General features: G+C 60.4%; 2 protein-coding genes across 4 annotated transcripts; one reads left to right on the forward strand and one right to left on the reverse strand.

Annotated features, from left to right (window-relative positions):
- Positions 1–204: 204 nt before the first annotated feature.
- On the reverse strand, positions 205–10,669 carry CLCNKB (chloride voltage-gated channel Kb). Of its 3 annotated transcripts, none has more exons than XM_054579627.1 (19): positions 10,570–10,669; positions 9,773–9,901; positions 8,863–8,991; positions 8,126–8,265; positions 7,734–7,811; positions 7,575–7,653; positions 6,955–7,080; positions 6,603–6,687; positions 6,395–6,496; positions 5,916–6,000; positions 5,491–5,664; positions 5,136–5,205; positions 4,858–4,968; positions 4,320–4,533; positions 3,422–3,555; positions 1,661–1,749; positions 1,448–1,528; positions 608–694; positions 205–252 (listed from the first exon to the last, which is right to left on the reverse strand). In XM_054579627.1, exons 1-19 carry the CDS (start codon positions 10,667–10,669, stop codon positions 205–207), a joined length of 2,061 nt encoding a protein of 686 aa, XP_054435602.1. The 3 variants fall into 3 exon arrangements, with proteins under 3 accessions (XP_054435602.1, XP_054435601.1, XP_054435603.1); XM_054579626.1 differs by having other exon boundaries at positions 1,448–1,531; XM_054579628.1 differs by lacking the exon at positions 8,863–8,991 and having other exon boundaries at positions 1,448–1,531.
- A 3,700-nt stretch (positions 10,670–14,369) lies between these two features.
- On the forward strand, positions 14,370–18,361 carry HSPB7 (heat shock protein family B (small) member 7). The gene is made up of 3 exons (XM_054579629.1): positions 14,370–14,709; positions 15,261–15,394; positions 16,646–18,361. Exons 1-3 carry the CDS (start codon positions 14,511–14,513, stop codon positions 16,823–16,825), a joined length of 513 nt encoding a protein of 170 aa, XP_054435604.1. The 5' UTR covers positions 14,370–14,510; the 3' UTR covers positions 16,826–18,361.
- Positions 18,362–24,090: the final 5,729 nt, after the last annotated feature.

Consider the following 24,090-nt stretch of genomic DNA (forward strand, 5'->3'; position numbering starts at 1 on the left):
TACTTGTCCCAACCAAGATGCGACATGGTGAATACGGGGCCCTGTTCGGTGCTTGGCGAGAGCCGCCTGCCTCACTGAGGAGTCGAGCTGGGCTGGGGGTGGGGGGTAGGGGTTGGGGTTGTGATGGGGGAGGCGAGGCAGGCTCTCTGCCCAATCTCCTGCACCAGGGCAGCTGAGGTGCCATTTTTGTCTTGCCAGGCTGGCTCACTTTGGGGCAGGTGGATTTGTCAGGTTAGAAATTGCTTTCTTCAGCTAAAAGAGAGAGAAAGGGGGGTTCTTGGAGGAAGGGTATAGAGAAGGTTGAGAATGGGGGCTCCCACATTGCCTCACTCACCTAAGGGTTGATACTGGGGTAAGTGTTAGAGCCAGTGCCTCCCCATGGCACCTATGGGATCACTGAGGCCCAGAGACGGGCAGGGCTGGCCACTGGCCACAAGATAAGGTAGGGGTAGCGAGGCCCAGTGAGCACTTTGGGCCAGGAAGTAGAGCTCATCAGAATCCCAGGAGGCCCTTCCAAACTTGGATGGGAGCATATCGGTGCCCTCCACCTCCCCCACCTGCTCGGGCGTGGCCCCTCCACTTCGCTCTGCCCGCGAGACCCCGGTACCTCCACCCAGGACACAGTGCCCACAGCTCTGCCCCGGGACGTCACGAAGAGGAACTGAAGGTTCAGCAGCTCGAAGAGGTTGTGTGCCTGGAGGAGGGGTTGTTAGGGAACGCTGGAGGACAGGTAGCACCCACACCACCCATCTGGCTTCAACTGATCCCTAACCTGAAGGCTTTGAGCAGAGGTGAGGGAGCGCTACCCACGCCCGCCCGACTGTCCCCCAGCCAGGAAGGGGTAGGTGGACGGCGGGCAATGGTGGGTGATGGCAGGTGCGCAAGACCTGGACCTGGGCCTGCAATGTCCAGCATGACCACGAGAGGTCACCAGAGTCCACACAACGAACCAGTGGGGGAACCCTATTACCAGCGTCATCCAGAGCCACGGAGGGGTTGGGACCACCCCCAGATCCCCAATCGGCTTCCACCCTTCCCTGACCCCATGTTCCAGGCTCTGTGTTTGTGTGGGGGAGAGGAGGCAGGCATCAGTATTCAAAGTGATTAATAATTTTCCCAAGATCACACGGGGAATGTGAGGGATCTGAAATTGAAACCTATGTGCATCCTCACACAAAGACATCGTTCTAACCACTGCCTCTGCCCAGAAGCTTCTATTTTGCAAGCCCTCTCCCTCCCCTAGTCTGTGCATCATCCCAGCCACTCTGGGAGTGGGGTTTGGAGATGGCAGGAGCTGCTCTGCCCGTTCTGCTGAGAAGCGGAAGCGGGCCCAGGAGGAAAAGAGGGCCGCGCAGCATGTAGGGTGCTGGAGCCAAAGTTCCCTCTCAGGCTCTCCCCCTCGACCATGCAGCCCTTGCCTGCCCCAGGTCCGCGTTTCACCCATTACCTGGTGCAGGGAGGTCTCCGGCGACAGCTGCAAGGTCACTGGCTCCACGGGGCAGCCCGTGGCCAAGACGTCCTGGAGACACTGCTGGGGACAGGGGAAGGGTTAGGGAGGCCTGGGCCAGCCTCCTCCTCTGCCCGCCTGCCCCTCTCAAACCTCCACTCCCACACGCCCTGCTGCCTCCCCATTCCCCTGACACCCCACACAGGTACCCACTTGGTGTCCTGGAGCCCAGGAAAGTGGCTCAGCGTGGAGAGCCTGCATCAAGGTGGCCCTTCGCACGGTGCCCACCAGGATCTGAGACTCTAGACAAGCAGACAGGGGGAGGGAGAGAGCTGCATTTCCTGGGCACCTAGGATGTGCCAGTAACGGTGCCCGGCATTCTTATGTCCCTCAGGAAGCTACAGTGTGCTGCTTATGGGCAGGGACTAATAGTGCCCATTTTATAGATGAGGAAACTGAGGCTCAGAGGTACAGAGGGGTTAATGGTCACTCAGTGTCTGACATGGAGGCATGGTGGCCAAAGGCTGCCAGGGGCTAGGCGGGGCCTGCTCACCCTGAGGTTCCCTGTGTTGCAGGTCTTGCGGCAGGAGCAGGTTTGGGACACGAGAGCCTCAGGCCTGGGCTTTGTCCCTCGCTCCCCACCGGAAGAGGCACATCTGGCTCAGCACAGTGCAGGCACGACCCCGGGACCCCACCATATTCTGAGGTCCTACTGGGTGCCATGGGTTTGGCAAGTCTTCCTCCCAAGCTTACAGGCCCTCGGTTTTGAGGCAACAGCCTGCTATTTTTTTTTTTTTTGTCTTATCCAGTAAAATAAAACCTTTACAACTAGACCTATATGTGCTTCCCCTTAAAAAATGAACAATTTAAAGTTCTTTCTTGAATGAGCAGCAGGGTCCCCCAGCCCAGGCCTGCGGGCTGAAAGTTTTTTGCTTCCTGTGGCTCTAAGGGTAGAGAGGACTTTGTCCTAGAGGCCACTTGGGTCTTTGTTCCAGGAGACGGAGCCTCTCGGACGGGTCCTCCTTTTGCAAGTACGCCCACGTGGGGTATTAGGCGTGTGCCAGGGGATGATGTTAAGGGCAACCTGGATCGGGAGGGGAGAAGGGCTTGGAATTTGGGGTGAGAACCTCTGACAACCCCCTACTGTTTTGATCCCTATTTTCCAGATGAGAAAACCGCAGTTCATAGAGTGGTGTGTCCGGGGTTCTGCGGCTCGTGAGTGGCTTTATGCCTCTTAGGGTGCTTATGGGGGTGGTGAGGACTCACAGGGTCGTGCAGGTTTCTCACTTCACCAATGGCAAGTGGGGACCCAAATCTAGCTGTGCTATGCTTGCCAGGTGTACACCATGTCTCACTGGCACAATGGGGACGTAGAGGTTGACAGTGTGCCCGAGCGACATGGCCGTCTCCCCTGGTTTATCCTTCTCACTCATACTGTACTAGTCCCCCTGGAGGAGACTGCTCTGGCTAGAGCCTTCCCCAAGATTCAGCTTCTGTGTCTTTTAACAAAGAGCTGCCATTCATTTTTCTATAGAAAGCTCTTCTTCTCACGGCACCGGGGATTGTGGAGGGGACTCGGCTGGGGAACGCTTGAAGGGGGGACCGAGAGAAAGGGCCCTTCTGGAAGACCCTGGTCAAGCCCTCGTCCTCCTCCCCGCCTCCCCAAGCGCGCCAGGCCGGGCTTCGAGAATCCCAAGACCTATCCACGGAGAGCCTTACAAGCATCTTCTCATCTCTCACACGTCAGCCACCCCAAAGCAGGATGGCAACAATCTCCATTTTAACAACGAGGAGGGAACAGGCTCAGAGGAGTGAAGTGATTTCCCGAAGCCACGCAGCTGCAGAGCTGGGATTCAGACCCAGATCAGCCTCGCGGGTCCAGTGCCCAGCTTGCTTTTTCCTGGGCCTGACCCTGCCAAGAGGAAGGTGGAGGGGGCTCCCCACTTGTCCACCCCCTGCCTTCCCGCTGAGTACCTGTGCTTTCCACCAGGGCGTACTCGGCCAAGTCCGTGGAGGTCACGACCTTGACCACCTCCTCCAGCGGGGTGTCCTTGGCCAGCGTGGTGATGCTGCCGTTCATGAAGTGCTCCACAATGACGCGATGGGAGCTGGGGGCAGAGGGGGCTCCTGTCAGTCCTGGGCTGCGGGGACGAGGTCGGGTCCCTGCCTCCTGAAGCCCTATCGCCCCCCACCCCCGACACCTCCAGAGCAGCTTTGGTCTGTTTTATTTAGAAGACTTCCCTGGAGAATGTCCCATGAAGAAAAGTTTCATGGCAAAAAGGGGAAAAAAGGTTTAAAGTTTGAAAAACACCCCCATATTACAGATGGGGAAACTGAGGTCCAGAGCAAGGTGACAGCTTGTGTGTGTTTGGAGGGGGGCCCAGGACTCGGGACTCTCGGATCCTCTTAGTCCTTCCTCTCAGGGGACAAGAGGCTGCTCTGGTCCTGCCTGGCCAAGTGAGGACCTCAAAGCCTATTTCCACTCTAGTGCCACCTCCTGCAGAGCAGCTGTGGGGAGCGGGCAGGGGGCCTCCCGGATTTGGTGCAGGCTCTCTGTGTGACCTGGAGCAAGACATGGCAGCTCTCTGAGCCCCAGTTTCCAACAAGTGGGGGATTATCTGTCCCGTTGTGAAGACAGACCGATGATCAGCAAGACACGGAAGCCCAGGAGGCCAAGGACTTGCCCAAGGTCACACAGGGAGGTGCAGAGAGTGGAGACAAGAGGGCAGCAGTGCGCCGGCCCCTCCAACACCGCCCGTGTCCAGGGGCAGCTGCCGTGAGCTTGGCGGGGCTCCAGCTCCAGCTCCAGCTGCAGCCAGCCCACCGGGACACCATCACCGCTGCCAGCCCGCCCGAGGCAGGCTCCACTCGCCTGATTTTTCGGCACCGGATCCAGGGAAGGTATGGCAGCTTCTTGACAATGATGGTGCCGTCGTAGAAGGAGGGCTGGCAGCTCTGGGCAATGGCGTTGGCCGCCAGCACCGCCATCAGCACCGGCAACGCGTGCACGATCTGGCCGGTCATCTCGAAGGCCAGCAGCGCCGTGGAGATGGTGTGGGTCACGGCCCCCGAGAAGGCCGCAGCCCCTGCGTGGGTGCAGAGCCAGGGCGGGGTGGCTCAAGCCAGGGGCCAGCCTCACACAGAGGGCGACGCTGGGGTGACTATGGCCAGGGGCTGGGGTGGGAATTGCCCAGGGGCCACACTCTGGCCGCTGTTGGAGGGCCCCGGTGCCTGGGCTTGGTGAGGGGAGAGCAGTAAGGGAGGGGATGGGGCATCAGGGACAGACAGGAGCTGGAGAGAGTGGTAGGGGCTCAGGGAAGGGTCGGGAGCTCGCTGGGGACTCTGTGCCCTACAGAACCAGGGGTTGGTTCTCCAGGTGCAGCCCACCCACTGGGGACCTGGCCGCTTACCTGCCAGGGCATACCCCCCGGGCACAATGGGGTTGGTGACCCCTCCAGCCACGATGCCCTCAGGGAAGGCGACAGAGAGGGCCTCCCCTATGAGGCGCCCAGTAGCAGCTCCTAGCCACAGAGCCAGGGTGAGCCGGGCTGGCCCGGCCCCCATAGCTCTTCCATCCTTGGGGACCAACCTCAGGACCATCCCGGGGGGAGGGGAGGGGGCAGGCCAGGGGCCACGGACCTGCCTCAGTCACGCTGAACCTCCAAGACCCTCAGGGCCCCAGACTCACCAAAGATGAATATGGGCATGAAGTAGCCAGCAGGAATGGGGATCGTGGTGGCCAGAATCAGCATCCAGAACTGTGGGTGGGGGAACCCAGAGGGGCAGAGGCTGGAGGCGACTGGGCAAGAGTGGGCACGGGAGGGACCAGGCAGGGCAGGGGGAGCAAGGGAGTGTCCCAGGGGCAACGAGGATGCCCGTGTACATGCGCATGGCCAGTGTCTGGTGCCAGAGCAGACAGGGGTCAGGCCAGGGAGGCTGGGCGGAAGGCCCAGTGCGGTGCTACCTGCCTTGGGGAGGCACCCCCATCCCCCCTGTGGCTGGTCTCGCTCTGGGCACACCTCTGGGGGCCCGGAGGTGCCCACCTTCATAACCAGGAAGAAGGCAAGGGTCCCAAAGATGGTGAACCGCGGGTGGTACCATTCGAACCACAGGTTCTGGGGGTCAGGCTCCGCAGGCCAGGGAGGGGACGAGTTCCGGGTCATCAGTGCCCACGAGTTGTTGTCAAACAGTGTGTCCAGGTGCTCCCTCATGGACAGCTGGAGCAGAGGGGGTGGGGACACTGCGCGAGAGAGCCGGATAGCCACCCCCGCCCCCTTGCTGGCTGGCCCGGCCTCCCGCCCTCTCTGCCATGTGCCATCAAGGTGGGGGAAACTTGGGAGCCACTCAGAACCTCCCGGATGCACAGGCCTCCCCTTCTAAGTGTCGTGGAGTTAAGAGAGGCGACAGGAACTAAGTGGGAAATAAAGCAAGGTTGCGCATCCCCCTGGCCCAGCTCGGGACCCCTCACCCGAGAAGCCATGAAGCGGCCCACGCCCGGAGGGTAGGTGATGGAGGCGAGCACCAGGGCGGCCAGGGCGGAGTACAGAGGCTTGCTGTGGGGGAGCGGGGGCAACAGGAAGCTCCAGGGCTGCCTTCCCCTGTGCCCCCACCCCATGGCCCCACCCCCCTGGGGGCTGAAGCCGAGGCAGGAGCAGGAGGACGAGGGGCAGAAGCAGGGTCCTGGGCCAGGCAACTCTCCAGGGCAGGAAAGGTACAGGGTCAGTCCACCGTGTCTCCGTGTAACAAGGGGCAGGGCTGGCAGGAGAGGTTGGGACAGAGCCCAGCCAGACCAGGTAGGGCCAGGGCACCGCAGATCAAGGACAGAGGAGGGCTGTCTTTGATGAGCAGGTGTTGGGGGAGGGAGGTAGACGAGGTTTGGAGAGGACAGGGAGTCCCCGAGGGGTGGGGTGTCCCCGTGAGAGGTCCCAGCCCCAGTCCAAAGCCCACCTGGTGGCCAGCAGTTTGGAGGTGAATGGATTGGTCCTGACAAAGCCCAGGAACATTCGCTGGCAGAAGAGGTAAGCGCAGCTCAGGATGCCGCAGATGGCCCTGGGGGAGGGCAGGTGAGTCCAGAGCCCCTCCCAGACCAGCGGCAGCGGTTCGGGCCTAGGGGAGGCCCCGTGCTGGGCTCCAGGGGCCCGAGGCACCCACTCACCCCAGCGCCACGAAGAAAAAGATCTCTGGCAGGTCGAAGGGGACGTCCACCCGGAAAGTGGTCTTAAAGAGGGAGGTGATGGTCTCTGGGCAGGGAGGGGAGCGACGGTCACACACTTCCCCCCCACCCCGCCCCTGCTCTGGCCCCTGCTCCCTGCCCGCTTCATCCCTTCTGCCCTCAGGGACCGCCCCCATGCCCTGCGCTTCTCGGAGGAGGTGGGGGAATGGAAGAGGAAGAAGAGGGGAGAAAAAACAGGAGGAAGACTGGGAAGGAGGGAGAGATGGAAGAGGAGGAGGGAGAAGGAGAGGAGGCTGGGGGTGCGGGGAGGGGTCAGGTGATCGTGGGGACTCACCCTGCTCACTGTTGAAGACGGCCAGGAGGCGGAACATGAAGGCCCCGCAGGTAGCAGCGAAGAAGCCCCTCCAGTAGTCCCAGACGGAGAAGTGGGAAGACATGACCTCGATGCTGAACAGGACGCCTGGGGGCGACGCTGAGCTCAGGCCGGTCCCCACACTGACCGCCCCCCCCCCCCGCCCCCGAACCTGCTCTCCGGCGGCCTGCAGACAGGGCCACCTTCTCTCTGGTCCTGAGTTGAGGTGAGGGGGACAGGCACCTGGTGCGCAGGGAACGTGCCCCTGTGCTCCCTTCTCAGCCACCGCAGTCCTTACAACAGCCCTGTGGGGTGGGGACTGGGGGGATCCTATTGCACAGGTGAGGAAATGGGGCTCAGGGAGGTGACCTCCCTGGTCCAGGGCCGCACAGAGAGCTGGACCTCACGCCCAAGGCTGTCTAAGGTGACCCTGGAGCGCCCCGACACCCCCCACTCACCCCCACCCTGTGCCAGCAAGGCCGCTGTAAGACCCTAGGCTAAGATTAGTGCCCATCCCTGAGACAGACCCTGCAGCTGGGCGGAGAAACGAGCTGGTCCCTCTGGCTCGTGCAGGGGATAGGAGGGGTGTGGGGGGGTCTCACCGCTGAAGGGCGCTGCGAAGACTGTGGCCACGCCCACCGCCGCTGCTGCCACCAGCATTTCGTTTTGCTTGCTCTTGTTCTGGGGGGACCCAAATCCTGGGCTCAGAGCCAGCTCCCTCCCTCTCATCCTTCCAAGGGGGGCCTCCCCGAGCCGCTTACCTCAGGCTCCCCGGTGGTCATGATGCGCACGCGGCCCAGGTAGACAGCCATCATCGCACTCAGGTGCACGAAGGGGCCCTGCCAGAGGAGGTGGGGGCACCGGGCTCACTGCGCGGCCTCTGAGGGGATCTGGGACCTTGCTCCTTCCTCTCAGGACCCAGGGTTGAGGGCAGAGGGAGCCTTATCGAGAGACGGCATGGCTGCCCCACCACTCCCACCTCCCACCTCCCCAGCCCCTTCGCCAAGTCCTGGGGACCCCCGCTTCCTCCTCTCCAGGACTGAGGCCCGTCTGACCCAGCTTCTGTCAGGTCAGGTCAGGTGCTGGGGGAAAGGCAGCAGTGGCGGGAGAGCCAGGCGGGGGTGGGGGGCGGTGCTCTCACTCCTGCTCGTACCACTTTGCCCAGGAAGATGGTGCTGCCGCTGGCCAGGGTGCAGGTCAGGCCCACCACCTTGGCCCCGAAGTTCTTGATGTCCAGGTAGTCCTCCAAGATCACACCAGACAAGATGGTCTTCAGCTCTGGGATTCCAGAACCTTGGCAGGAGTGAGACTCTTAACCCTTTACCCTGCAGGGGGTGTTTCCCACCACCCTCTTGTCAGGTCCTTTTAAACCCCAGGAATCGGGATTCATGAACTCATTTTTCAGATGAGGAAGTGGAGGGCCAGAAAGGGGACGTGAGTTGCCCATGTCCTTCCAGCTGGGCTTGGCAGATGCCTATGGCAGGACCAGGGGAACCCAGAGGAGACTCCCAGGCCGCCCTGGACACGCCCCTGGAGTTCCCGTCTGCAGGCCTGCGGCTGGAGGCAGAGCGGACAGTCCTGGGGGGCTATGCCCTCTGTCGGCCCCTCCCGGGAATATCTGTGGCGCCAGCCCACTGGCGCGTCTGCCACCAGCTCTCCCCATCACCACCCAGAGAGGCTCTCAGAAAGGGCCCGGAGCCATCGGCAACTCAGGAGTGAGGATCTGGCCTTCTCGCTGTGTGACTTTGGGCAAGTGACACGACTGATCTGAGCCCAGCTGTGAAACAGGGGTGCTGAGTCCTGCCTGCACCCATCGGAAAAGGCCTTGGCCTGCAGGAACCACAATGCGAGGCGCCCAGGCAATGCAAACAGTGCGGCAGCCCAGCTCACCTCCTGAGAAGGGCGTGATGCTCTGGGAGAAGCCCGAGGAGAAGGAGACCAAGGCGATGGGGTACACGGCCCAGGAGAGATACCGGAGCAGGTGGCCCTCTCCAATCTCCCGGTATAGCCACTTGTGTGCTGGGGACAGCCAGGAGTCAGGGACCACTCCCAGGCTCTGTCCCCCCAACCCCCATCCTGATAGGGAAGCCCAGGCTTGGGGTGGGAAGGCCTGGGCCATCCAGGGAGTGGCCGACCCCAAGAGGAGACAGGAACAGGACCCTGGATCCGTACCCAGTTTGCCACTTCCTAGTGGAGAGACCTTGGTCCCGCGACCCAACCTCAGAGCCTCTGATTCCCTGTCTGTTAAATGGGCTAGTGATGGTCTCTCCCTCACAGGGTCATGGTGAGAAATAAGAGTGTGACACGCCTCAGGCAACATGTGGGGCATAGCCGGTCCTCATGATGCCACCTGGGCAAGTCTCCCAGAGCAGGTGTGCTGCCCCCTTCTGGCACTGCGCCCCCTCTTTCGGGGAGACCCCAGGGTGGAGACAGCCTGTTGAGGCTTGTCTTCCAGGCAAGTGCCCTCCCCCAGAGCTACTGAGCTGAGAACAGGAGGGAGGGAGGAGGGGGAGCCAAGGAACAAGAAGAGGGGAACGTAGCGCTCAGACGAGGACTCTTGGGGACATTCAGGTCTCTCTCGCGCGTTGTGCAGATGAGGAGACTGAGGACCAGAGACAGGCAGGAGTCTACTCAGGGTCACACAGCAAGTCAAGAGCAATGCCAGGACCAGACCCAGGCCACCTCCCCGCCCGGTCCCCCGCCCCACACCCCCATTGCCCCTGGTGGCCTGTCTGGCATCCCTGAGAACGTGCTCAGAAGTCCTGGGTCCAGAGCAGGTGCGCATGCCAAGGAGGCTTACCTCGGGCCACACGCCCCACGATGAAGCTCATGGTGTAGCTGATGAGGGCCATGAGCACCCCGAGGGTCACCAGGAAGTACCAGTCTTCACCCACACGGAACAGCTTCTGCTTCAGCCATTCCAAGACCCCTGGCACAGGGGCATGGGGTCACAGCCCAGAGTCAGGTGGGGCATGGACGTCACCTTCCCTGGAGGCCTGCTCTTGCCCAGGGCAGGGAGGGCAGGGGCAGCGTGGGGCTGGGGGTCCCGTCCAGGGTAGCCTGGAGGCGGCTCTGCCTCACATGAGGGGCAGAGCAGGACTTGTGGCAGTGAAGGTGGCAGCACAGGGGCCCTTGGCAGGCCTGCCCTTCCCCCACCCCCGCTCCATGCTGGGGTACTTATGGGGGAAAGGTCAAGGCGCGGGGTGGGGGCGGGAGTACGGGGAGCTACAGCTCCCTGCGGTACCGCCACAGCTTAAAGAGCACACACATCTAGCAAGACCCCTACGTTGTCCCAGGCCCTGTGGGGCTGGCGTAGAGCCTGAGAGCACCCTCTGGGTCCCTAGGAAGGCCTTGGGCACAGTGATCAGGCCTCGGGGCTGCATTCCCAAAGAGTGGAGGGCAGGCGTTTAGCACAACTAACCCATAGACAGATGGGGACAGACAAGCAGACCCCTTCCCTCTGGGCAGTGAGGTCAGGAGCAGACAAAAGGAGGAGGCAGCTCTTGGGCTTTCAGGTGGGCGGGGAGGAGCAGCCTGGGCAGGGGGTGTCATCCTGAGGGGTCTTCGGAGCAGAGGGGAAGGGGGCCTAGCTCTCACCTCGGATGCCTTGGCGGATGCGGGGACACGGGCCCCACAGCTCCTGAAGAGTCACAGGGTTGCCTGAGGAGCCCTCATGCAGCCCTACCAGCTCCTCCATCTGGTCCCTGACGCAGCCTCAGACGGACGGACCCTGGGTGAGCTGCTCCAATGCCTTTCCGCTGCCGCTTGGCCCTTCTGGTATCGCTACTTCCCAGATCAAAAGGAAAGGAGGCGTTTTCCTGTGCGTATGTCTGTGCACATGTGAAGTTATCGGGAGGGACAGAAGTCCGACGTGCCCTGGGTGCCACCAAGGGCGTGCATGTGTGTATAATGTGTGGGACGGGGTGGGGGTTCCTAGCTGTGCCCCCGTGTCGAGCAGCAGATTGGGTCAAGGCAGGTCCCCGACCCCAGAGCGCCCTTCTGCCTCTGGTGGCCACGGCTCCTCCCCTCCCCGGACGCTAGTCGGCCTCCCCTGCACGAAGCCGTCTCCTTGCCCAGTGAAGTTCCTCTGTCACTGCGGGTCCCCACAGACTAATGTGGCTCCCCAGGCCCATCCCCAAGCCCCTTCAGGGGCAGAAAGGCCACAGAGGCAGAAAAACCCCAGGCCCATAAGGAAAGCCCCAGGAGGGGAGAAATGAGATGCCGGCTCCTTGCCCCCCGCCCTTCTGCCCCTGCCCTGCTTGACGTGGCCCTGGCGAATGCCACCCAAGTCCATCCCCAGCTCTGCACCCAGCGGCCCCTCACCTGTGTCCGTCCGCCCTGCTGTGTCCCCGGCCCACCTTCCTCTAACACAGAGTCCTTTGCTGCAGCGCAGGTGTACCTGCACAGGTGTATGCTCCGCCAATCAACAGCCTGCTCGCCCTTCCTCCCCGCACCCCGCCCGGCTGGGGTTTACTGTGGCCATTAAGAATGTCCTTGACAAACCAACCAGAACTGCCCGGGCCCACTGAGCCGTGCAGCCCAGAGCAGCCAAAAGGGGGCTGAAGCAGCGGCTCCCCCAACTCACTGGCGCCACGAAGCCCGCGCTGCAGGCTGGGGGGCCGGGGCTTTGGTGGGGACCTCATACACAGAGCAGGATGGTGTGGGGTCATCGACGGGGGCTGGGGGTCAGGACCCTGGACTTCCAGAGCTGGGCGCAGAAGGGGCTTGGAAAAGCAGAGGAGGGAGAGGGGAGGAAGCCGAGAGAGCAGGAGGAAGGGCTGGGGCAAAGCGCAGGGCGCTGTCGTTAGTACCCTTGGTAGGTTCCCCTTCCCCGCCCCCGGCCCGCCATTAGTGAGTGCTCACCGAACACAGTGAGAGGGCGACAGTTTCCCAATTTAAAGAAATGGAGTGTCTAAGACCTGAGGCTCCTGATCCCAGGTCCCAGAGGCCGGGGAGGGGCAGAGGGGGGACTCCCGCCCAGGATTCCCGGAGGCAGACAAGCTGGAGCTGGGGCGGTGCATCCCGGGGGAGGAACTCCGGCTCGATCCTGTGTCCTGCCCTTCCAGTAGCGGCAAACTGCCTCTCAAACCACAGCGCTTCTATATACATGCCCAGGCTTTGTCGCACCCAGACAGACGCAGCAGCAGTGGAGCCGGGAGCAGGTCTGACCCCGGAGCAGCTCTGCCACCCGGTGCTGGTCCTTCACCACTCAGAGCCTCGGTTTCCTCTTCTGTCCAATAAGGGGAGCCTGGGAGCTATGGGGGCAGGGGTCTACCCCCGCCTCATTCGCACCCATCCCCCCAGAGCCTGGAAGAGTGCCGGGCACATACTAGGTGTTCAATACATATCTGCTGAGTAATGAGTGGTTTCTGAACTTTACTGTGGGCTGGCTGTGTGGGGAGCTGATGAAAACAGATTCCTGGTTCCTCCATGACCTCACATTAGAATTTTGGGGTGCAGGGTAAGACTCTGTGTTTATTCAATGTTCCCTCACGTGACTGGGATGCCCTGGCAGGTTTGGGACTCAGGGCATTGGATCATCTCTGAAGCTCTTTCTATCCCTGTGGTGTGAAGGGAGAGGCATGCCTGGAGACAGGGGACTGGCCTTGGTGACCTTTCAGGGTCCCTCCCGGCCACCGAAGCCAGTAGACGCAGTGCATGTGTGGGTGATGCCCAAGGATGGGGGGAAGGGGAGGGGGAACGGTGGGCAGCGGCGGGTAACGAGATCTGACGTCCAGCAGCGGTGACTCAGGCCCTCAGCATCATGACGGTGTGTCTGCATTTAGCCACTGGCTCCTGTTCCCCCCCACCCCTTCCCCCCCCTTTCATCTCGCCCCAGGGCTGGTAACTTCCTGGCAGCCCCCTCAGCCAGGATGGGTGACAAGGGCCAGGAAGGAATCTCCATGGGAGGGACAGACCCCTCTTTCTCAGGTTACTGCTTTGGCCCAACTTCAGAGACCACGGGCACCAGTAGCGACCCCCTGTAGAAGGAGCCCCCAAGAATGAAGTTCTGTGGGAGCAGAGAAAAGAGAAAGAGTCTCTGTCTTCAGGACCTCCCGGTCGAGCAGGCACACAGGTGGAACTGCCCTTCTGATAGACGAGAGAACAGCAAAGAAATCACAGACACGGGAAGATCAAGTCACCCTGCCAGGTGCCGGGCAGGCAGAGACAGAGCCATTGGTGGCAGCCGGGAAGTGCCACCCTCCTCCCAGAACGGCCTTTCCTGGCTTCGCCCCCTACCCCGCCTGATGTCAGTTCTGGCTCTGCTGAGCTGCGGAGGAGCAGAGAGGGGTTGCCGGGGGTCTGCTGGGCCAGCCCATCTCTGTGCACACACGTTTGGGTCATCCAGCCTGCTGGAGGCAGGGCTTTGCATCAGATATGCCTGGGTTCGAATCCCAGTCCTGCTGCTTGCCCAGAGCAAGCCCGCCCTCCCTGGGAGGTTCTGTGTCCCTGTCTGTGAGGTGGGGGTGATGCTGCCTCGCCCGGCATGTGAGGGTGCTGGAAAGCTCCAGGCCAGGGACCCCGCAGAGCCCCAGCAGCCAGAGCTAGGATAATTGTCTTCCGGAATTCTCTCCCTCTCGCTGAACTCCTGCCTGGCCACCGCTGTCCCCGCAGCTCCTCCCAGCTGGAGGTCAGGCAGACAGTTCCCGGAAATATAACCCTCTAGATCTTTAAGGACAATGACCAAATTACCTGACTTGAGGCCCAACCCCCAGCCTTGCCTCAGGTTGCTGGTTTTCTTCTCTTGGGGCCCCCAAATGTTCCAGAGTGTGTGTGTGCGGGGGGAGGAATCTGGGTCCCAGGGGAAGTTGGCAGGGGGACAGCTGCACATTCTGCCCCCTTCCCTGCTGCTTCTGTCCTTCCTAAGGGCCCTGAGGGAGGAGCCCCTCACCTCACACAGGGCTCCAGCCGGTGGGGGTCTTCCACCCTCCCCTGACCTTCTGACCTGGACCTCATGCTGTCCCCAGAGCCGGGCACGTAGGCCCCTCTGCCCTGATCTCCCACCACCCAGATCTCCTCTTACCGAGGGCTGGAACTTCCGGGGGAGAGAGGGAACAGGAAATAGAAAAGCCTGGCTGCAAGGAGCTTGCAGTCTGACAGGGGAGGCAGAGTCCTTAAGAGCCCCAGGCCAATGGGAAAGACAGAGACACAGAACCCACCCCTACACACATGCATAAGGCCCTGGGCACAGAGATCTTGGTGGCAAGGGCGCAGCTCTGGCCCCCGCCCGCCCGGTGCCGAGGCCCCGGGGCTGGACTTATCGGCCTGGAATGCCAGGCTATGAGCTCAGCCTCCCGGGCCTGCGTGTGCTGGACTGTCAGCAGGGCCGTCTCACTGGAGAAGATTTCCAGCCCCCTCTGGGCCACAGCGCGGCCTAAATTTAGCCGGTAGACAAGGGGCTGGCCCAGAGCCCAGGGACAGTCGGGCCTTATAAAGCGCCGGCAGTCGGGGCCCGGCACGCTCCCCCGGAGCCTGCCGCCCACAGCCTCTCCCGTCCACCCCTGCCCGCCTGGCCAGGGCCCGGCTCCCACCCGTGGATGAGCCACAGGACCTCCTCCACCTTCAGAGCGGAGAGAAGCTTCCACTCGTCCTCCTCGTCCTCCTCGTCCTCCTCGTCCTCCTCGGCCGCCCGAGCCCTGCCAGCCCAGGACCCACCCATGGAGAAGGCCTTGAGCATGTTTTCTGAGGATTTTGGCGGCTTCATGCGGCCCCACTCGGAGCCCCTGACCTTCCCAGGCAAGTGCTCGGGGCTCTGAGGGGATGGGCGATGCACGGGCAGGGGACACCTGCTCCAGGGCACCTCTGAGAGTGGCTGCGGCTGCCCAGCCGCCAGGAGCAGGTGCTTCGTGGCTGCAGCTGCATGTGGCCACCAGGACAGATGTGGCCACAGAGACAGATGTGGCCATGAAAACCGGCAGGCCTCCAAGGAATTGCTGTGGCTGGGAGTCAGTGGCGGTGCCTGTGGCCAGGTCCTTGCTGGACTCTGGAGGGCAGCGTGGGGCTGAGGGGTGGGACGCATCCCCCACTCCGGGCGGGGTGGGGAGGGGTTGCTACAGGCAGTCTCTCTCACACACACCCCCCCGTGCCTGGGAGGCCCCCTCCCCTCCGTGGAAGAGGCAGTCTGCAAGTGGGGAGGAGAGGTGGGAACGGGGCTCAGGATCATTAGCTGAAGGGGCAGTCAGGCCTGGGGGAGGGGGGCCTCCCCTCTCCCCAGGAGAAGGAACCAGAAACCTGAGTTCTGGGTGCAAACCCACCCTGTGCTCAGCTCATGGCAGCCCTCCCTACAGCCCGTTCGGGGGGGCCGGGCAACATCAAGACTCTGGGGGATGCCTATGAGTTTGCAGTGGATGTGAGCGACTTCTCCCCTGAAGACATCATCGTCACCACGTCCAACAACCATATCGAGGTGCGAGCTGAGAAGGTGAGCCTGCCCGCCCTGTCCAGACCCCGGGTCTGCACCTGCACCCTCTGCAGTGTCCCCACCCCCATCTCCCACCCTGGGGCTCCAGACCCTACCCAGGGTCCCCCCAAGCCCCCAGAACAAATTGGAGACCTGGCGCCCGTCCCTCGTGGGCCATGGGATCCCTGTTGCTGCCTCTGTCAGCCCCAAGATCCTTTTTTCGGGAGTCGGGGCAGCGGAGAGTGCCACGGGAGAAGCGGGGGTAGAGGGATGCAGCAGGGCACCTGAGCCGTGAGGTGGGAGGAGGGAGAGAGTGGCTGAGTGAGGACACCTCTTCTGACAGGCGGGTGGGTGGGTGGGGCCTCAGCTGGCAGCTGCGGGAAGGAGCTCCCCCGCATGACACCCCTTAAGCCCTCTTCCTCCCAGGGTCCAGGGGCCCAGCCCCAATCCCGGGAGCCTTGAATTGGAGTCCCTGAACGAAGTTCAGGACCACGCACTCCAAAGCTCACTCTCCTCTGTCCACGGGTCTCAGGGTCGCTGGGTCGCCAGCATCTCCGAGCCTCAGCTCCCAGGAGGCCTGCACCCCAGAGGAGGGCGTGGCCCGGCCTGAACAGGATTGCTCCCCCCACTGGGCCACAGCCACAGGCGCCCGTTAAGGGGGAGGGTCTGCCAGGGGAGGCTTCCGCCGGGCGTCCCGTGGCCCGGCCGCCTCCCTGAGCACGGGGTGCTCGATGCCTGGGCACCCTGTCAGGGAAGCCATGGACTGTGGGCACCAGGACCAGCGGCAGCCTGTGCCAGCCCTGCCATCCCCGCCAGTGACTCAGCCGCCCCAGGCTCCTCTGGACACTATGTGCTGACCAAGTCATGGGGGAAGGGCCACCGACCCAGCCCTGACGGTGGACATCGAATGTGTCCGGGTGTCCAAAGGGGCTCGGCTCTGCCCTGTGCCACTTTCTCCTCGTTGCTCAGGAGCCCCGGGTTCTGCCACCAAGCCTCCTCTGTTTCTGGGTGTCCTCTCCAAAGCCCCTTGCCTATCCGTTGGGACCACTGGAACTCCTCTGAGCACCTCTGCACCTGTCCCTACACAGCCCTCGGCCGAGGGCCACCACTGTCCTGTCCTGGCCAGCGCCTTGCCTGGCCTCCTCCGCACCTGAGAGCAGAGCCCCTCGTCAGGCCGGGGCGGCTGGGCTTAGCCTGGGGAGGCGGGGCTGTGGCTTGAGGTGGGCAGGGCAGGGGTGGGGCGGCCTGCCCTGACCCATCGCTCTGCCCCAGCTGGCGGCTGACGGCACGGTCATGAACACCTTCGCTCACAAGTGCCAGCTGCCGGAGGACATGGACCCCACCTCGGTGACCTCGGCCCTGAGGGAGGACGGCAGCCTCACCATCCGGGCGCGGCGACACCCACACACAGAACATGTCCAGCAGACCTTCCGGACAGAGATCAAAATCTGAGGGCCCCCCTTCCCCTGCCCTCCCCCAAGCCCCACCTTCTCCCCACTGGCCCGCCAGATTTTTCCCACCCCCGCCCCCCGACAGCTTCCAGGACATCTCAGCCCAGGCTCCAGCCCTGACCCCCCAAGACCCCAGGTGGGTAGCCCTGCCCCGAAACTGAGGCCTTCGGCTCTGCCCTTGCCTGCCTGCGGCTCCAGGTTCCAGATGTGGCCTCTTTCACCGAAGCCAGAACAAAGGGATTGGGGTGGGGCAAGGAAGACCCCAGAAAGCCCACTTGGGGAAGGGAGATGAGGAGAGGCAGGATCTCTGGGCAAATAATCTGCAGGACAGACAGACAGACAGACAGATGCTTTGATCTACGGAGTCTCTGCAGGGCAGGGGCAGGGAAGGGGGCCTGGGACCCCCTTGGCCACAAGGTGAAGGGGAGGCAGAAGGAGAGGCACGGGCAGATCTCCAGGGGCACCAGGGGCCCGCGGAGGCAGCTTGATGGAAACCTCCACTCTCCTGCCTGCTAAGATCCGCACCAGCTGTCAGGCTGCCTGCGCACCGGGCACCCCCGTCCAGCCAGCTGTGGCAGCGCAGGGCACCTGGATACAGACGGGGTTTTTCCAATACAGCTGGTTCGTGATAAACTGTGTGAAACTCCTGCCACCTGCTACCTGCCCATGCCCCCAGGCGAGGCCAGGCTGAGGGGTGGGGCTGGTCCTTCTCCTGCGCCCCCACCCCCTTCCCTGCCAGGCCTGGGCTCCTGGGGCTGGCTCCGTGCAGACAATCGCCGGAGACAGAAGCGGGACGCAGAGCACGGCCTGGTCTCACAGTGAGACCAGTGGCTTGCCACCCTGCCCCTTGGCCAGTCGCCTCCCTTATCCTTTCCCCTCTTTAATCTATGAATCTACAGGCTTGGTGTGTGTATACCACACATGCATGCACACCCTACCATCCTTCAAATCCTGTTGCCATTAGTTGAGTCCAAATTCAGACCATTCTAAAGTCAGATTTCAGCCTCCATTTTTATCAATGGGGAAACGGAGTCTCTGGGCAACTGATCGCCCCACTTGCTCGCTGAAGGGTGGATGTGAACCCAGGGAGTCAGAAGCTGCTCTCAGACTGCCCGCCACCCCTCCGTGCACTGGGAAGTCGCTCCCCTCTCTCTGCCTCTCTTGCTCTGTGGCCCCTTCCCCACATCTTCCTGCCGGAGACTGCCCCCAACCCAGCTCCCTCCTGGTCCCCAGGCCCAGGCAGGACCTCCAGTCAGCCTTCATTTGGGGTCGCCGGGGCTGCCCCAGTGACCCTGGCTGTCTCCACATATGAAAGCCGGGGTAAGGTGGGGGATGGTTCACAGTTAGTCGCGGGTGGGGGTGGGGAGGAGGGCCCTGGGGCAAGTGGCAGAGCCAGCCTCTGCTCTCTGGGCCTCTTGGGTCAGTGTCCTGTAGGGTGGCTCTCACCCCGGCCATAATGGGGCCCTTAGGGGATGTTTGGGTGGGAGGGCATGGAGGGTCCTGGCATTGTACCCTGCACACATAATAAATGACAGAATCACAGACTTCTGGAGGTCCTGCCTGAAATTCTCAAACTTGGGGTGGGATTGGAGGCAGCTGGGGTACGAAACACCAGGATAAACAGACATGCTCCCTTGAGATTTGGGGGTGGGGGTGCTAACTCAGACAAAGCTCAAGACCTTACAGAAATGCAGGGGTCCTTTGGCCTCTTCCCTTGGCTCCCAGAACCACGTGGGCAGGACTCGGAATGATTTCCCTGAAGACTTGCAGTGCCTTCTTTTCCAACTGCCAGCCGGCATCAGCCACTATGGCCAGGCACTGTCCCAGGTACAGGGACACCAAAGGTGGGTCAGCTGCACTGAGTCCCTGCCTTCCTGAAGCCTGTCTTGCACCAGATGGCAGCTGAGGATCAGAGAGGCTGAGCGATTGGTCCAGGGTCACACAGCTCCTGGGGGAGAGCCGGACTGGAACCTGGTTTGGGTGTTGGCTGGTTCAGGGAGCCTGGGTGCTCTCGGGAGGGACTCCCACGCACCCCACACACCACCAGGCGCTACTGAAATCAGCACCAGGCCAGCTTGAGCTGCAAGCAGCAGGAGGGGAGGGAGAGTGGGCACGGTATTTCCAGCCTCTGTGACTCACTGATTCCACTGTGCTATTTGCAGCCCCAACACTCATCAGTCTGGGGTTTGGGGGAGGAGCCGGACCAGCTCCCCCCATTCCTTGACTCCCACCCATGGGGTCAGTCTCACCTTGGCCTCCAGGACCCAGCAAAGTCCCACCCTGGGCCGGGCTGGGGTGAGCTGGGCTGCTGGCAGCCCAGGCTGGGAAAGGGGTCAGCTCCCCACGTGGCCAATGGGGCGGAATACTTTCCACCCCCAGCCCCCAGACCCCAGCAGCCTGCTCCCCAGATTGAGGTTGGGGGGGATGAGGGTTGCACAGAGGACAGAGCAGCTGCTGGAGACTGGACTCATCCAGACTGTGGGAGCCCTTCGCCAAGGTGACCCTGCGGAAAAGGAAGGCGGGGAGGAAAAGACCAGCAGGCTGTCTCTCATCGGCTCCGCCCCCTGGGCGCCTGGACTGGCGGCAACGCTTTGTCTCCCAGGGCCCCCCACCCTTTCCATGCTAAATATAGGCCTGGCTGGACGCCCTGCACCCCGCCCCACACCCCATGAAGAGTAATTATAGCAGCTCCATTCATTGAGAGCCCAGAGTGTGCCAAGCACACTGCTCATCCCCACAACAGTCCTGCAAGGTGGGTACCAAGGAGGACAGGCAGGTTCACAGAGGTCAAGCACCAAACCCAAGGTGACCCGGCTTGGAAGGGGCATGGCTGGGATTTGAATCCTTGGCTGTGGCTCTAGGAAGCCTTCTGCAGGGTCAGCCCCAATCAGCACCCCACACTGAAACCGGAAAAGCCGGCGTCCATGCTTCCTGTCACCCACCAGACCCCATAAGCAGAGACAGGGACTGGATCTTTATGGGCACTTTACTCAGATGGCCGGTGATCTGAGAAGACAGTGGGTCTGTACCAACAGACCGTCTTAAATTCTATTTTAAACCGACTCCCTTTGTAAGGAGAAGAAAAGTGTACGTAAGGGGTTTGGGATTCAGGGAAAAAGTATATCAGATAAAAATCTGCCGCATTCTTTCATCTGAGTCCTGGGTGGTGGTCTTTATCAGTGCCCCCGGCACCACCTTGGAGTACAACAGCTCAGATACCACCTTGATGGCCTGCAGTTCTCCAGAGGCACAAAAGTGGAACTGCTTGTGGTCTCCTGGAGTCAGGGTGGGTCCTATCCTCAGTTCCTGGAACAATAACTTTTTACATACATTGATTACTAAGCTACTTAGCTATTACCTGGAGCTAAAATGTTTCCAACACTTGAGTCCCCCATCAGCACCACAAGGGGTCCTACCAAGGCATCTCAGAGGCACCCCCACCCCCAGCCCCCCACAGACATCCTGTACAGGAAAGCAGACTCGCACTTCTTACAGCTTTTGGAATGGGCTTGGGCAGGAGGCAGCGGAAGCTGAAAATCTGGTTCCCTGAAGGCCTAGAGACCTGTGAGAAGGTCCAGGCCAGGTGGTGTCAGAGACCCTGAGGGGTGCGGAGGACCTAAGCGGTTCCCTCACTTTTCGAGACCTTGCTCAGGCCAAAAGCCTCCTCCTCCGGAAAGCCTTCCAGAGCTGCCAGCTCAAAGTCACAGACAGAGTCCAAAGAACCCTAGACCCATACTTTGTCTTCCACAGAAACTCAGACTCAGATAAAAACAGCACATCGATGCGGGGGGCTGGGGGGTGGGGGCGGGCAGACCCTTGGTTGGCCAGCCCTGTCCTCTTGGGGAGTCAGCAAACTCCTTATGGGAGACCAAGGCCCAGGGATGGGGAGGGCCTTGCCTAGGGTCATACAGCAAGTCAGCGGCAGAGACAGAGTGGAGACCCAGACCTCTGGGACCCCAGGCCAGGGCTTCTCTGCCACATCAACTCACCTGTCCCCGTGGCCACCCTTCCCTGGCCCAGAGGCAAGCCCGGCCACCCACTCCGCACTCCCCAGCTCCCCTCTGCATTCACCCTCCCCCATGGGCCTTGCATCCCAGTTCTGCAATAGCAGAAGAATAAGGCCTTATCTGCCCTCTGGCTCCTATGCCTGGCATGGGAAAGGAGCTAAGTAGATATTTGTAGGATTTTTTTTATAAAAAGCTAACAAGCCCTGGCTGGTGTGGCTCAGTGGACTGAGTGCTGGCCTGTGAACCGAAAGGTCGCCTGTGTTGCCATCCAGGTCCCCAGTTGGGGGCGTGCGAGAAGCAACCGGTTGAATGTATCTTTTGCACATCGGTGCTTCTCTCCCTCTCTCCCTCCCTTCTCCTCTCTCTGAAAATAAATAAAATCTTTTAAAAAATAAAATAAAAATAAAAAGCTAACAAGCCTCAGCAAAGAGTGGAGGGTCAGTTGTAAAGTCTGCAGCCGCACCACCTGGGTTCACATCTTGGCTCTGCTGCTTCTGAGCTGCAGGATCGTGAGCAAACACCTTCACTTCTCCGTGCCACGGTAGAGTGGCACTAATAAGGTCTACCTGCTAGCGTCGTTCTGTAATGCATTTGAAAGCCTTGGCACTCGGTGGTGACGTGGAGCGCGTGCGCCCTGCACTGAATGCCCAGCGCGCATCATACAGATTTGGATCTGATGTCCCCTGCTTCACCCATGCTCTCCCTGGGGCCGTCAGGACCAAGACATGGGCAGGGGTGGGGGGGTCAGAGGAGCTGCTCTGGTATCTGGGGTCTTCTCTCCAGGAAAAGGAGGTGAGAGAGGAGCTAAAAGGTTCCCTGGACTTCCAGAGGAGCCTGCCCGGGCCCCAGGGGTGGGGGTGGGAAAGGAAGCCTCTGGAAGCCTTAGTTCCCTCACCCGTAAACAAAGACCAGGGAGCACTCTCCCGGGGCAGCTGCGAGGAACCAGGGAGAGATGATGTTTTAGTATAAGCTCAATAAGTGCTAAGCTTTTGTTAAAATTGTTGTTTTCTGAACACGGAAAACCAAGGTTCCACCCACCCTGGCTCTGCCCTCAAACAAGAGAGGGTCCCCAAGGGCTTAGCGACTGGAGTCAGCTGGATGGGCCACCAAGGCAGGAGTCTCTGGGCAGGGGAGAGGGGTTGTTTACAGTCAGCACAGCTGGCCTGGTGCTCACTGCAGGCGGCCAGCCCGGCCAGCGCCCTCAGAGCCTGGCCCCAGGGACCACCCTCCAGGGAGACCTGGGGGCTGCTGGACTGGGCGGGTGACCTCTGGCTGCCACTCTGAGGGGCACAAAGCAGGGCTGCTGACCCCACACAATTCTTTTTTTTTTTTTTTAAGACAGTATTCATGGAGATAGCAGGCAGTTTTTTCTTTCTTTTTATTGATTTCAGGAAAGGGGAAGGGAGGGAGAAAGGGAGGAAGAGAAACATCGATCGATTGGTTGTCCCTTGCACAAGCCCTGACTGGGGACCCAGCATGTGCCCTGACCAAGAATCAAACCCATGACCTTTTGGTTTGAGGGACAAGGTCCAACCCACTGAGCTACACCGGTTGGGGCACCCCACACACGTCTTGAGCACCTACTACCAGGCACTTTAAGGCACTGGGGAGTGCTAACTTAAAATTAAAAAGCCCTTTCAACGTGAGAGGCAACAGGCATTTATTTGAAATCAGTAAGAATAGCTCTTCAGGAAGCATTGATTCAGGCAGAAACCCAGGTAACATTCTGATTAAGAAACCAAGTCAAGGGTTTTCTTATGAGAAAAGGAAGAACAATTACATCAATAGAAGGAAGGCATTTCTATAGGTGCAGATAACAGTGATGTTAACTCTAAAGTACGTTTGTAATTTTCAGCCTGGTAGTAAGAATACCCGCTTTCTTGTTGTCTGCAAACAGTTCTTTGGGGCAGGAGGTTGCTTTGGACCCGGTCCAAAGGTTGTTTTGACCCATTTTAACATCCAAAGGCTTGAGGCATGAAAACGTGCAAGACAGTTCCTCTGTGGGGGCATCTCTGACTCCATTTTAAAATGGCTTCTTTTTATTTTGTTTTGTTTTGTTTATTTTTGACAGGACACAGTCCTGAGTTAAATATGGCTGCCAACCTAGGGACACTAGCACTTAATTGCATTTTCACTCACTGGTTCAACAAAGTCTATCATTTAGTGATCGATTCATTCCTTCAACAGGTTTTCGGCAAGTCTGTATAGCACAGTTGGTTGTTAAAGCTCCGAGGTCAAACTACTTCCACGTCCACCCTGGCTCTGCTACGTACGAGCTCTGTGACCTTGGGCCAGTGGCTTAGCCTACCAGAGACTCAGTTTCCTCACCTGAGAAGTTGGGATAGGGCCTCACAGGCTTGTGGTGAAGAGACGGGGCTGTTCTCCTCTACCTGTGCCCTATCTCGTGAGGGCCCCATTCCCCTGTTCAGTCCCCTAGACACTCCCTGTTCGTGATCAGGCCCTAGGCTGGGTCCTTGGAAAATGTCCATTCTTCCTCCATTCTCTCACTCAACCAATGGGAACGGAGCGCCTACGACACAGCGCGGGGTTACGGTGTCATGGCTCCAGGAGTGCAGTCACATGGCCTGGGGTTTGGGTTTGCACTCTGCCTTTTTCTAGTTGGTGACCTGGGGCAAATCAGTTCTTCCCTCTGTGCCTCAGTTTTCTCATCTGTAAAATGGCAGTAAGAGTTGTACCCACCTGACAGGTATGGTGTGAAAGGAATTGAAGTGGCATGTGATGCACATAAAAATATCAATAGTCATTATTCTGAATGAAAGGGGTGTTCGTTAAAATGAAAGTTTGGCTTCTGAAAATAGAGACTTCACTGAGCCGCTGGTCCCAGGGCTCTGGCTCCATGCCCTGCAGGTTCCCACCTTCTCCACTCAGACCGGGGTGCCCTCCAGTCCGGTGATAGGGCGACACCTGCTGGTGAAAAGTTAGATGTGCCGCTACAGGCCTTACACTTTTCCTTGAGGGTCTCAAACTCCCTCTGCCTGTTGTCTTTGGACTCTTCAAACCCAGTGATTCTTAACGAGGAGAGGAGAGAGGAAGGGACTTAACGTCATCCGGATTATTCTGTCACCACCTCTCTAGTTCAAATCGTCCCCCCACCCCCCCTTTTGAATTAAGGTGCAGCTTCCTAGGCCTCTGGTCCCAGCACACAAGCTAAAAGAAAATTTTTAAAAGGTACATCTGGTCATGTCACTCTCAGCTCCCAATTTCCAATGGTCCTCATCTCAGAATAAAACCTAAAGAC

The sequence above is a fragment of the Pteronotus mesoamericanus genome, unplaced genomic scaffold (assembly GCF_021234165.1).
Source record: "Pteronotus mesoamericanus isolate MK-2021 breed Mesoamerican mustached bat unplaced genomic scaffold, CSHL_Meso_final contig_557, whole genome shotgun sequence".
In the NCBI taxonomy this organism is placed as follows: domain Eukaryota; kingdom Metazoa; phylum Chordata; class Mammalia; order Chiroptera; family Mormoopidae; genus Pteronotus; species Pteronotus mesoamericanus.

Coding starts and splice junctions, on each gene's coding strand:
- HSPB7 (XM_054579629.1), top strand. CDS start 14,511: ATGAGCCACAGGACCTCCTCCACCTTCAGAGCGGAGAGAAGCTTCCAC. Junction 14,710..15,260: donor GGAGCCCCTGACCTTCCCAG/GCAAGTGCTCGG, acceptor CCCTCCCTACAG/CCCGTTCGGGGGGGCCGGGC. Junction 15,395..16,645: donor TCGAGGTGCGAGCTGAGAAG/GTGAGCCTGCCC, acceptor GCTCTGCCCCAG/CTGGCGGCTGACGGCACGGT.
- CLCNKB (XM_054579626.1), bottom strand. CDS start 10,669: ATGGAGGAGCTGGTAGGGCTGCATGAGGGCTCCTCAGGCAACCCTGTG. Junction 6,497..6,602: donor TTTTTCTTCGTGGCGCTGGG/GTGAGTGGGTGC, acceptor GCCCTCCCCCAG/GGCCATCTGCGGCATCCTGA. Junction 695..1,447: donor CGGAGACCTCCCTGCACCAG/GTAATGGGTGAA, acceptor CCCCTCCTCCAG/GCACACAACCTCTTCGAGCT.